A 13295-nucleotide genomic window follows, 5' to 3' on the forward strand; every position below is an offset into this window, starting at 1 on the left:
TGTCTAATTTCAGCTAAACAATGCTCAACCAGATCAATATGAAGCTCCAGATAAAGATTTTATGATAGTGGCTCTTGATTTACTGAGTGGCCTGGCTGAAGGACTTGGAGGCAACATTGAACAACTGGTAGCCCGAAGTAACATCCTAACACTAATGTATCAGTGTATGCAGGTGAGACTTGAAAGGTGAAAATAAATTGAAGCCTGTTTCTCTGTGTCACATTGGGGTTAATTTCTTCTTATTTCTTGTAGGATAAAATGCCAGAAGTTCGACAGAGTTCTTTTGCCCTGTTAGGTGACCTCACAAAAGCTTGCTTTCAGCATGTTAAGCCTTGTATAGGTATGAATATTTTCTACTGCTATGAATATGGTTTTTTAAAGTTATTTTTACATCAGCTTTGTTTTTTATTATTAAACTGAAATTGCATGGAATCCCAGCATTTATAAATGTACACTTTATTGGTTAAAGTGAAGTTGCTCTGACTGAAACAGGCAAGATGGCAGGAACCCCTAAAATTTCCTTGAGCTTGCCATCATCTCAGCTTTTTAGGCGCTCCTGTTACTGGAGGAAATCTTAGTAATAATACTTTAAAGGACATGCCCACCATGGAAGCCTTGGTACCACGGCCTAGTTAATAGATCCTTTTTTTGAGTAGCCACCTTTTTGGTAGAGGTACACAGAAATAGTAATAATCAGTTTATTATTCTCTAATAAACCAGCATACTTTTTCAGATACTGCAGAAAACTTCCAACAAATGTTACTTTAACTGAGCCTGAGCCTGGTGGCTCGCACCTGTAATCCCAGCACTTTGGGAGGCCAAGGCAGGCAGATCACTTGATGTCAGGAGTGCGAGGTTCGAGACTAGCATAGCATTTGTCTTGGCCTTTTGTGACAATGATAAGGAGTTCCTTGAATGTTGTACCATGAATTGTTCTCAAACCTATGGGTTATAAATGCGTTATGGGATTTTTCCCCCCTTTTCTGTATCTCAGCATGCTGGATAACAATTGTTTTAATATGGCCGGGCACGGCGGCTCACACCTGTAATCCTAGCACTTTGGGAGGCCAAGGTGGGCAGGTCATGAGGTCAGGAGATCAAGACCATCCTGGCTAACACGGTGAAACCCAGCTTCTACTAAAAATACAAAAATTTAGCTGGGCGTGGTGGCATGCGCCTGTAGTCTCAGCCACTTGGGAAACTGAGGCAGGAGACTCGCTTGAACCCGGGAGGCGGAGTTTGCAGTGAGCCGATATTGTACCACTACACTCCAGCCTGGGTGACAGAGTGAGACTCCGTCTCAAAAAAAAGAAAAAAAAAATTGTTTGAATACTTGATTTAAACCTTAATTTAAAATATTTATTGAATGTTTTATCATCTCATATAATCGTGCTTTTGTGTAATAACCATTTCTTCAAAAAATATTAACATAAATTATGATATATTAAGAACCATCAAGTTTAAACCTAACAGTATAATGAATTCTTATGGGAAGCTTATGATTCTCATATTTACCATCTAATTTAGTTTTTTAGTTGAAATTTACATGAAAGGATTTGATTTTTTTATTATAAAGTTTTTAAGATGTACAAAAGTAGAAAAAATGTAACAAACCTCCTATCACCCAGCTTCAGCTGTCCAGCCATGTTTCCTATATATTGTTGTCAATGGTGAGAGACACATAGATCTCAGATATTTTGGAGCAAGTCTCAAACACAGCGTTAGAAGACACGATATTTTAGTACATACTACCTCTTCTTAAAATTGTTTTTTGTTAAACCATGTTTTTTATTCTGAAGAGTTTACTATACTGTGAATTTTACTGATTGCATCTTTCTGATGTCTTTAACATGTTCCTTTGTCCGTTGTATTTACTGTAAATTGTTTTGCTACAGAGACTGAGGTTTAATGAGATTTACGTTGTTTTGTTTTTAAGACTTTATAGATGGTATTGTGTACTTTCTTAAGGAGGTACCTACATAGTGTCTAGTTGTCCCTCCTTTTTTTTATGTTATCAATCTTGATGATTGTCTCAATCAGTGATTCTCAACTAAGGACAATTTTGCCATTCAGGGAACATTTGCCAATGTCTGGAGACATTTTGTTTAACGCTGGAGAGGTGCCTTTGATGTCTAGTAGGTAGAGGCAAAGGATGTTGCTAAACATCTTATCATACAGGAGACAGCTCCTCTTCCCCCCAACAAAAAAATGATCTGGCCCAAACTGTCAGATTGCTGAGATCAAGAAACCCTGGCTTACATCTCCTGATTTATTAGGGGTTTAAAAAATTATGATATTCTAATTCTTCATTTAATAATAAAGATGCTTATATAGAGAGACATTTCCCATATCAATAGATTACTGCCCTGAGGTAAAATCATATAGCAGAGGCAAGATAAATACTTGATTCTTTTTTATTTACCGATTTTGAGAAAGTGAATTGATTCCTAGCATCCTCCAAAAGTATCTTTGATGTTTCAGAGTTTAGTTTTTGGGTTTTTTTAGTGCCAGTGTGACTTCATGATCTTCAAGCTGTTGTACTGCTTGCAGTGAGAACTTAAGTTGGCTCCCAAGTCCTTTCGTTATGACAAGGTAGTCCACTTATTTTACACATTTTCTGCCTTTGCCTGTAATGTGACATATTCTGAGAGTCCTTTTTTTTTTTTTAGTGGAAAATGATATTCAGAGACCACAATCAGAGCACGAGAGTGAAAGTTGCTTTAAAAGCCATAATCATTGATTTTTTTTTTTCGTCTAATTACAAGAGATTACTCTGACCAACTCTTTTTAGTGGCATTTTGTAAAATATACCCAAACTCATATTTCCTGTTCAACTTTATATGAAAGTTCATTGGCCAAATACTGCTTTCTTAAGATAAACATTACCAACCCCTTTTAAAAATATTTTTAAATACAGTCGCCTCACTTTTTCCACTGATTTTTAAATCGACATTGCAGTAGTTTTTTTAATGGTGAAACTTGTTATTTCTTGCTTAGATTTTTGTTTCCATCTAGTAGATTTCCTTTAAAATACAATATACTGCTATTGAAAAGTTTACTACATAGTTTAAATTTTTTTTCTAGCTGATTTCATGCCAATATTGGGAACCAACCTAAATCCAGAATTCATTTCAGTCTGCAACAATGCCACATGGGCAATTGGAGAAATCTCCATTCAAATGGGTAAGATGTTTTCCCTATTTAAAAGCGTAAGGCCTGACACCGTGGCTCACGCCTGTAATCCTAGCACTTTGGGAGGCTGAGGTGGGCAGATCACCTGAGGTCAGGAGTTCGAGACCAGCCTGGTTAACATGGTGAAACCCCGTCTCTACTAAAAATACAAAAATTAGCTGCGTGGTAGCGGGCACCTATAATCCCAACTACTTAGGAGGCTGAGGCAGAAGAATCACTTGAACCTGGGAGGCAGAGGTTTTGGTGAGCTGAGATTACACCACTGTACTCCAACCTGGGCGACAGAGCAAAACTTTGTCTCTAAATAAATAAATAAATAAAATATAAATTTTTAGGTGCCTTGATATTTTTGTAATTGCTTTAATTTTAATTATTTATGTTTCTGTATTTGTATGACACATCAGAGTTAATAAGGGAAGCAAAATTTCACATTGATATTTTAACGTTCAATTTTTCTGTTTTGTTTTTTTCTTTTTGGGATGATCTCTAGGTATAGAGATGCAGCCTTATATTCCTATGGTGTTGCACCAGCTTGTAGAAATCATTAACAGACCCAACACACCAAAGACGTTGTTAGAGAATACAGGTACCATATGACTGAACTGTTTCAGTGAAGAGAAAATTTGTTGCATTTTAATTTTAATATGCGTAGAGAAACCAAAGCAAAACTAGCTTTTAAAATCAAGCTTATTTTGTATTTAATTGCTATTTTGGATTCTCAGTAATGAAATATACTGTTCCAGCTACATTCTATAACCAGTTTTCAGTGGTTATATATTCAGTGGTATAACCAGAAAAACACTTTTCTCCCCTATTCCAGTGTTTTAATACTTCCTAAAATGGATCCCAGCTAAGATAACTATTTGAACCACTTGAATTTTGCTTTTAAATCAATTCAGAGAGTAACTGGGAGCTGGGAAGTAATTTTTATTTTTTCAATCTGTCCAAATGTGGTCAAAAAGATTCAGTGACAAATTGGTTGGATAACAATGGCATTTGTAGTTTGTATTTCATCATACAATTTTCTTCGAATTGGGAATTTAGGCAGTATGTTATGGGATTTTTTTTTTTTTTTTTTTTTTTTTTAGGAAGCTTGTTTCTCTTTTGCATTATAGAGAGCATGTTTATATTAAAGAGTACCTTCCATACTATAGAACACATTTGTGGGTGAATTGGGTCCTTTTCTTTCTACCCTCCCTGATTGCTGCTAACAATCCAGAAAGACAAATTTTGTTTTCATTCAGGCACATTCCTTTCTTTACATACTAAGATGATTCCTATAATTTATTTATAATTCAATGAGTATTCTACCAAAATACTAGACAAAGATTAAAATAAGGTTTTCCAAATAAGAAAGTTAATTTTCAAAGGCATTTTTATTTGGTATTTTTAAATTATAGAAAGTTCATTTTATTCTAATGCTATTAAAATTGATAATGTTTATTGGTATGGAAGGAAATCTTTTAATTATGAAGCAGTTATCTGGCTGTTTGGCTGTATGGGTACTGTTTATTTTACAAAGTGAATTAGATTTTCTTGCTGAAAAGTGCAAAAATCTTATGTATAGGATGGGTTATGAAATCTTGTTAGGTTTTTATCTTTTCAGAATGCAGTACCTATACATGACATTCAGATTTGAAACACTTGCCATTATAAAATTATTGTTGAACCTAAAAAAACTTTTTTATTTTTAAATGTGAATGCTTAACTGCAAATAAATGTTGAGTGTAATGTATATGAAAGTTTCTTGTGGGATATCAGCTGGTGAATTTGTTACATAGTTTATTTAACAAATTGGCTTTATTTATAAGATTATATTTTAAGTATGATTATATCCTGCATAAATAAATGAGTCGTAATGCCCTAAAGTTGATGGACTAAATTGATGTTATTGAGAAACACACTTGGGATTCATTAGATTATCACTTATCACAAGTGGCTGCATAAAGTATTGTTTTCTTTATTTCTTACCCAAAAAAGTGGGTTTTTAAAATTATTAAAATGATTGTCAATGGCTAATATCTAGATTTTAGCAGCTTTTAATTACCATTATCTCAATATTTCATAAAGCCAATTCCTTAGTCTGCCATTAATTTGCTTTTTTCCGATTAATATATCCTACACTGAACTTTTTCAATGGACCATCATCTGCTTTATCGCATGTTTCATTGGATTGTTCATACTTGCCTGTTTAATGAGAATGTTGCATAGTTTGTGTCTTTTGAACATAGGTTTTCTTTCTCTTGCTTCATATGAATCTGCTGGATTTTAGTATTATCTGTGTAGTTTGCTTCAAGTAATCCTTAAACATTTTTCTTTACCCCCTACCCTTTTTTTATGAAAGGTTAACCTGTAAGTTTTTGAGAGAACACCATTAAAGCACTTCATGGTTTGTTTTCTGTTTGTATTTTTTCCCGTTGTGTATGAATGTATTTATATGTACGTACCTTTGAATTGCAGAATGCAGTTCCGAGTTGCACTTGTTTTAGCTCTTTGTAAGTTTAAAGACTTCCTTAGTTTTTATGGTGAATATATGTTTGCCCACTTCAAAATTGTAAAAAATAAAATAATAGTGTGTAATTATTATAATGTATTACCTATTTTGTGCTGTACCTTTAGTAGCAGAAACAGAAGATTTATATTTTCCTATGGTCCACTACGTCATTGCAGTGGGCTGTAAATTTCCTTTATTAGAATTTTATTTCAAATATGGCCTAAAGTTAGTGGACTGTTATCTGAATTACCAGAGGTTTGTCAACATGAGATTTGACATTGTAGCATAGCAATATTCTAATCCATTCATTCAGTGAGTACCCTGAGACTTAAAATCTGACAGTTGATTTTGATATAAAGTAACAGATTTCCACTGGTTGGTTTGGCAAATGTTAATCAAAAAAATTTTTAAACTACCAAAAATTTGGTTTAAATTCCCTAGATAATTTCCAAGGAATGGAAATTACTTTCACCTGTATTAGTTTGAGATACTTGAGAAATATAATCACATTTACTGATATTTCCTCAGGAAAAAAAACTAGATTTTATTATTAAATTCTGAAATTTTGGCTGACTTTTGACTGAAGGTTATCTAAATTTGTCCATTTAACTGCTCATCTTATTAACAGAATGATAACTTGACATTTGATTGAGCGAGAAAAGCAATTCATTATGGTTTTTGGTGTTCTCTCAATCTTTAGATTTTTTTACTTCCTTTTGTTTTTCTTTTTCCAAGAGTATGCCATATATGTTGCTGCCCCTTATTTTAGGGGGTGGTAATAAACAGCACTGGTGAAATCTTATGTTTATTATCATACACAAATTCTGTTGGTTTCTGTTTCTGAGTTATTTGTTGTTTTTTCTTTATTTTTTCTCCTTCCCCCTCATTTGCTCATGTCTTGGTTGGCGTTTGGTGGTGTATAACCGTGATTGCGTTACCTTAGCAATAACAATTGGTCGTCTTGGTTACGTTTGTCCTCAAGAGGTGGCCCCCATGCTACAGCAGTTTATAAGACCCTGGTGTGTATTATTCAATCTTTTTTTTTAATTCATTTTTCTTCACTCTTTCTTTCTCTATCTCACTTTTAGATATATTTTCAGTTGGTTACAAAAATCACAATCCTTTATCATTGCCAACCATGTGACTAATCTTGTCCTATCAGGTTTGTGAGGTTTTTCAATAGCATCGTCATGTATATTTATTTTATGTTGTGGCTAACGACTAATTGATGCATGGGATAAGATTGTCACATGCTTGCTGTGTTAAAAAGCTTGATTATACATAAAAAGCATTTAAATATCCACCAGAAAAATAAAGATGCATGCAAATTCTATAAATTTAGGTTTTGCATTACGTTTCTTTTTTAGAATTAATTTGGAAACTTGGATTGCATTAAGAAATACATGTTTAAATTTGTTACGTATAAAAATATTATTTGCTTGTTAATGTAAAAGTTAAACATCTACACCATAAGCTATATAGTAATAGTTTATATTGTGGCACTATATCCTATGTTTTGCTTCTTTCAATTGATAATCTTTCAATTCAAATCATTTTAGTAGTGTTTAATGGAATACAAGTCATGAGTACAATTTTAAAAGTTAATTTGGTAATTTGCTCTTCTTGGCTCAGGCTCAGTAATATTTTAAAATGGGAGATTGAAATGAGTTATCTACTTTATAGATGCAATTTATTAAGAAAATGTGGATTTCACTGTTTCTACTGTATTGAGATAAGATGGGCCCAACAAACAGGAAGTATGAGTAAATGAAACTAAAGCTTTCCGAAAAACTCTTTTAATATAATCATTATCTATACTGTGGTGCTTATTCCATTAAATACTGTCCATTAGTATTGTAATTGAATCTGCTTGTTACTTAAATGCTGAACTCAATTCTGTAATTCAATAGGTGCACCTCTCTGAGAAACATAAGAGACAATGAGGAAAAGGATTCAGCATTCCGTGGAATTTGTACCATGATCAGTGTGAATCCCAGTGGCGTAATCCAAGTAAGATGTTCACAAAGATTTGTTTTTAATGTCTGATTAATAAAATTTTAAAGGAAGAAATATTTTAATACTTTAATTATAAAAAGTTAACTGTTTTCAAAGATACTAAAATACAGTTAAACCTTTAAAATGTTTATTTCTTAATATCTTGAAATTGTAATACCTTTTTTTCCTAAAATTTTTTGTCATGAAATGAGATAGTAACAGCAGATTGGGACAACAAGGTTATATTCTTGTCTTGAATCAGGCCGTGGCTTCTTTCATCCAAATTTCAGACCTCATTTATTTATTTTGTCCCTGCCTCCCATCCCTGGATATCAGTTTGTGGATATCTACACTTAAGAGAGTGACCAAATAGTAGGAATCCTATCTCTCTGTTCTAAATAAAATACTTTGAATCAGATTTAGAAATAATGAATAAAATGAAATACAAATCAGCCATTGAAATTGCTCTAATTTTGAGAGCTTACGATTTATTCATCTTTGTTTTCCAAGTTCAAGTTATATGTAGACATTTTAATTATTTGGCAGTAGTATTGAACGTGAGTCCAGTTAAGCATCTGGATCCAACTGCCAATTTTCTAGACACGCAAAGCAAAAACATGTTGAATTACACCATGTATATTCAGTGAACAAAAGACTAACTGTGGGACTCTAGGTTAAATACCTGCATTCTTCAGCAGGCACGTTTAAGGAAAAGAAAGCATGGAAGGAAACCTGTAGACAAGAGACCCAAGATATATCAAATCAATTTTAAAATGTAGTTGAGGCCAGGCATGGTGGCTCACACCTATAATCCCAGCACTTTGGGAGGCTGAGTTGGGCAGATCACAAGGTCAGGAGTTCGAGACCAGCCTGGCAAACATGGTGAAACCCTGTCTCTACTTCAGATACAAAAATTAGCCAGGCGTGGTGGCAGGTGCCTGTAATCCCAGCTACTCCAGAGGCTGAGGCAGGAGAATTGCTTGAACCTGGGAGGCAGAGGTTGCAGTGAGCCAAGATCACGCTATTACACTCCAGTCTGGGAGACAAGAGCAAGACTTTGTCTGGGGGAAAAAAAAAGTAGTTGAGGGAGGGAAGCGAAGAACTAAACTTTGGTGTCCAGGAATACACACAAGAGTTAGAAAACTGCCCCCAAAAAATGCTTTTATAGCAATAACTTCCTCGCATTTTTTAATTTTCAAGAAAATTCCAACTTTCCACTCCAAGAGGGGTGTTTTGAACATTTTTAAATTGTGACCGTTTGATGTTTCCTAGCTTGTATTGTGGTTTTTCTTAACTCAGTTTTAGAAATGTTAATTCTGTTTTATAAAATTCACATTGATATAGGCGATAGACATTGAAAACCTACAAGTTAGAGTTAGATAATAACTTCTGACTGATTTCACACTCATAAAATACTCATAACTTACTGTTAGAACAAGCTAGTGCCGTCTTGAGAGGTTTCTAGTTACACAATAAGCTTTTGACATTTTCTGTTTTTTTTTTAATACTTAAGAACTTCGTGTGATCTCAAATGTGTGTTAGAGATATCTGATACATGTACCATGTTTTTCAAAAGCATCTTCCGACCAGGATTTTATTGTTTCTTTCTCTTTGAATTAATGTTTTAAGATGATAAAAGTAGCACATGTATGATCATAAAATTGCTACCAACTTAAGAGTTGGAGGAAAAGAAAGCATGGAAGGAAACCAACTTAAGAGTTGGTAGCAATTTCTGTTTTACAACTTTTATTTACATACCTTATTTTGGATATGGTTAAAATAAAATGTCATAGGTTTATTTACATTTAAATTTTTTAATCACAAATTCTAGGTATCTGTGCATTTAAATTTTTAACATCAGATTTGGTATTTGGAAGACATAATTTGAATAAATTGTGTTAAGCAAGTCTTATTTGCTTAAATAAGCATCTTATACACATACTGTGGTATTACCAAATTTTTTGAAATTAGTGATGTTCTCTGAATTTATTAGTAAAATTTATAGTTGACATGTCAGAAAATCAGCATTATGTTGAATGCTGTTTGTTGAACTGTTAATGTTTCAGTATGATAGGCAAGATTGAGAGAATGTTTTAATGAAATGCTTAAAGCATATTGTCATCTTGTTCTTGTAGTCAGAATAGCCTGATTGTCTTTTAAGTAATTGTCCAAAAGTTGGGTTTTTTGTTCTTGTTTGGATTGGGTATTTGTAATTACATAATTAGTTTTTCTCTAATTTTTGGTTGTTTCACTTAAGTTTTGTCTGAAAATGGACCTTGAAATCACTAATTTCTCTATTTCAAATCAAGGTCATTTAACATATATTTAGCTAGCTTTAAGTTCTTGGCTAGTCAGAACTGTAAGATCATTGATTTTATGTTTTTCTTTAATCCGGTAAGTGAAAGAGTATTTTTATAGGTGTCGATTTGGTGCTTTCAGTTCATTTCTGATGCTGAACATTTACTGCACAGGGGGTTATTTTGTTGTGTGATGGAGGACATTAAAGTCCAGTATAAACTGAATGAGTTGAGGTTCCTTGACTGTGGGCTAATAGGGACAGCCATTAAGGTAATCTCTTCTAATTCCTCATGATCATAGTTAATTTTTAAATGTTTCCTTTTTTAAGCTAGATTCTAAACTCCAAGGTTTACATATATCTTTTGCTGAGTTTGACAAATACAATGTCAATCTAAGATGTATTTCTTGCTTGTTACAGGATTTTATATTTTTTTGTGATGCCGTTGCATCATGGATTAACCCAAAAGATGATCTCAGAGACATGTTCTGTAAGGTAACTAATAAGTGTTTATAATGCGTCATCTTGGGACTGTTAATATCCTAGTGGAAAACTTTAAATTATGTTTACATTTTTTACAAAACTTAGGCTCTTCAAGTCAGTATTGATTATATATATAACTCTTATTCTTGGTAACAAAGTTGGTTTGATCTTTTCTTAAAATACAGCAGTGACTCCTTTTTTTTTTTTTTTTTTTTTTTTTTGAGATGGAGTCTCACTCTATTGCCCAGGCTGGAGTGCAGTGGTGCGATCTCAGCTCACTTCAGGCTCCACCTCCCAGGTTCGCGCCATTCTCCTGCCTCAGCCTCCCGAGTAGCTGGGACTACAGGCACCCACTACCACCATGCCCAGCTAATTTTTGTATTTGTAGTAGAGACGGGGTTTCACCATGTTAGCCAGGATGGTCTTGATCTCCTGACCTCGTGATCCGCCCGCCTCGGCCTCCAAAAGTGCTGGGATTACAGGCGTGAACCACCGCGCCCGGCCTAGCAGTGACTCCTATCTGTAGAGGATGCACTTTGAAAGTATTTTCCCAAGTGTACCACTAGTTTAGGTGGTCCCATTATTCCATTTAAGGAAAATAGTACATGTTTTTCAAGTGGAAATGGAGATTTGGAGTATAATCTGAGAAAGAGTAAATCTAAATGGCCGCCACAGGAGTAAGCCCATGTCATTATTTGCTTGGTTTATGTTTTTGGTGGCGGAGTCTCGCTCTGTCTCCCAGGCTGGAGTGCAGTGGCATGATCTCAGCTCACTGCAACCTCCGTCTTCTGGGTTCAAGCGATTCTCCTGCCTCAGCCTCCTGAGTAGCTGGGATTGCAAGCACGCACCACCATGCCCAGCTAATTTTTGTATTTTTAGTAGAGGTGGGGTTTCACCATGTTGGTCAGGCTGGTCTCGAACTCCTGACCTCGTGATCCGCCCGCCTCAGCCTCCCAAAGTGCTGGATTACAGGCATGAGCCACCGCGCCCGGCCTATTTGCTTTGTCAATACCCCCTTTTGATTAACTCATCAGTACTCAACCACAGTAAAAAATAAAATGCAGTTACACATTTGAATCACCCAAGATTAAAGTTAGTGAACTGTAGTTTGTCATGAGCTCAAAGCTTGTATATTTCCAGTTTGAAAAAATACTACATAAAAATTGTATTACTTGGATGACTTCTCTACTTCTCTGTTTTTTCATTAGTATGGTATCAGATTGCTTAGAGTATGTCTGTTACTGGAATACAAATTCCAAACTTCTCAAAGCAGAGTTTAAGCATATGCTATGAGGTACTTTTAGGAAAGGCAGGGGTATTAGTCCATATTCAGGCTGCTGATAAAGATATGCCCGAGGGCCGGGCGCGGTGGCTCACACTTGTAATCCCAGCACTTTGAGAGAGGCCGAGGCAGGTGGATCACCTGAGGTCAGGAATTCCAGACCAGCCTGGCCAACATGGTGGAGCCCCATCTCTTACTAAAAATATAAAAAATTAGCTGGGCATGGTGGCGGACGCCTGTAATCCCGGCTACTCAGGAGGCTGAGGCAGGAGAATCACTTGAACCCAGGAGGTGGAGATTGCAGTGAACTGATATCGTGCCATTGCGCTCCAGCATGTGCAACAAGAGTAAACTCTGTCCCCCACAAAAAAAAAAAAAGATGTACCCAAGATTGGGTAATTTGCAAAAGAAAGAGGTTTAATTCAACTCACAGTTCCATGTGGTTGGGGAGGCCTCACTGTCATGGTGGAAAGGGAAAGGCATGTCTTACATTGCAGCAGGCAAGAAAAAGAATGAGGATCAAGTGAAATGGGTTTCCCCTTATCAAACCATCAGATTTCATGAGATTTATTCACTACCACCAGAAGACTATAGGAAAAACTGACCCCATGATTCAATTATCTCCCACCAGGTCCCTCCCACAACACGTGGGAATTATGGGAGTACAATTCAATATGAGATTTGGGTGGGCACACACAGCCGAAACATATTAGCAGGGAATGCTGTAGAATCCTACAAAGTTTGAGAATTGCTACTTTAAAATGGATAAAATTTATAAATAATAAAATCAGTTGTGTTGGATTTCAGAAACTATGCAGATCTGTTTTTCTCTTTTGTTAGTGATAAATTAATGGTTTTTCACTCTTACAGATCCTTCATGGATTTAAAAATCAAGTTGGCGATGAAAATTGGAGGCGTTTCTCTGACCAGTTTCCTCTTCCCTTAAAAGAGCGTCTTGCAGCTTTTTATGGTGTTTAATCTAATACACTTAAGCTGCAGTCCCAAAATTAGGGGTAAGTTATAAGAAGTTTGGAAATTTTCAGGATGAAGAAAATTTTGTTAGGGCTATCATTTCAAACTACTAAATAGAATAAAAAGCTATTTGTTTTCTATAGAGATTGAATAAAACATAGCCTCATATCATTCTATCTTGTGCTTTAAATTTAAAATTACTTAAGTGGACCAGGCGTGGTGGCTCGTGCCTGTAATCTCAGCACTTGGGGAGGCTAAGGCGGGCGGGTCATTTGAGGTCAGGAGTTTGAGACCAGCCTGGCCAACATGGTGAAAACCCACCTCTACTAAAAATACAAAAGTTAGCCACGTGGTGGTGGCACGTTCGTGTAGTCCCTGCTACTCAGGAGGCTGAGGTGGGAATATTGTTTGAACCTGGGAGATGGGGGTTGCAGTGAGCCAAGATCGTGCCACTGCACTCCAGCCTGGGGGACAGAGCAAGACTCCATCTCATATAAATAGAAAATAAAATTACTTAAGTGAATCACTTTCAGATTTATTACCTCTGTGGTCTCATCACCAATTATGAATCAACTGTTCTA

At 35.4% G+C, this 13295-nt stretch overlaps 1 protein-coding gene across 6 annotated transcripts in view; it reads left to right on the forward strand.

Annotated features, from left to right (window-relative positions):
• TNPO1 (transportin 1) overlaps positions 1-13295 on the forward strand; it is a 100150-nt gene that overhangs the window by 79810 nt on the left and 7045 nt on the right. For 5 of the 6 annotated variants that reach the window (XM_025387084.1, XM_025387090.1, XM_025387088.1 and 2 more), the window contains 8 exons: positions 14-172; positions 253-340; positions 3085-3183; positions 3683-3778; positions 6630-6705; positions 7597-7696; positions 10398-10472; positions 12613-12755. In XM_025387084.1, coding sequence (XP_025242869.1) covers positions 14-172; positions 253-340; positions 3085-3183; positions 3683-3778; positions 6630-6705; positions 7597-7696; positions 10398-10472; positions 12613-12720 — 801 coding nt within the window. In that variant the 3' untranslated portion in view covers positions 12721-12755. The remainder of the gene's footprint in view (positions 1-13; positions 173-252; positions 341-3084; positions 3184-3682; positions 3779-6629; positions 6706-7596; positions 7697-10397; positions 10473-12612; positions 12756-13295) is intronic. The other variant, XM_025387089.1, reaches the window with a different exon arrangement.

Source organism: Theropithecus gelada, chromosome 6 (genome assembly GCF_003255815.1).
Source record: "Theropithecus gelada isolate Dixy chromosome 6, Tgel_1.0, whole genome shotgun sequence".
Taxonomy (NCBI): domain Eukaryota; kingdom Metazoa; phylum Chordata; class Mammalia; order Primates; family Cercopithecidae; genus Theropithecus; species Theropithecus gelada.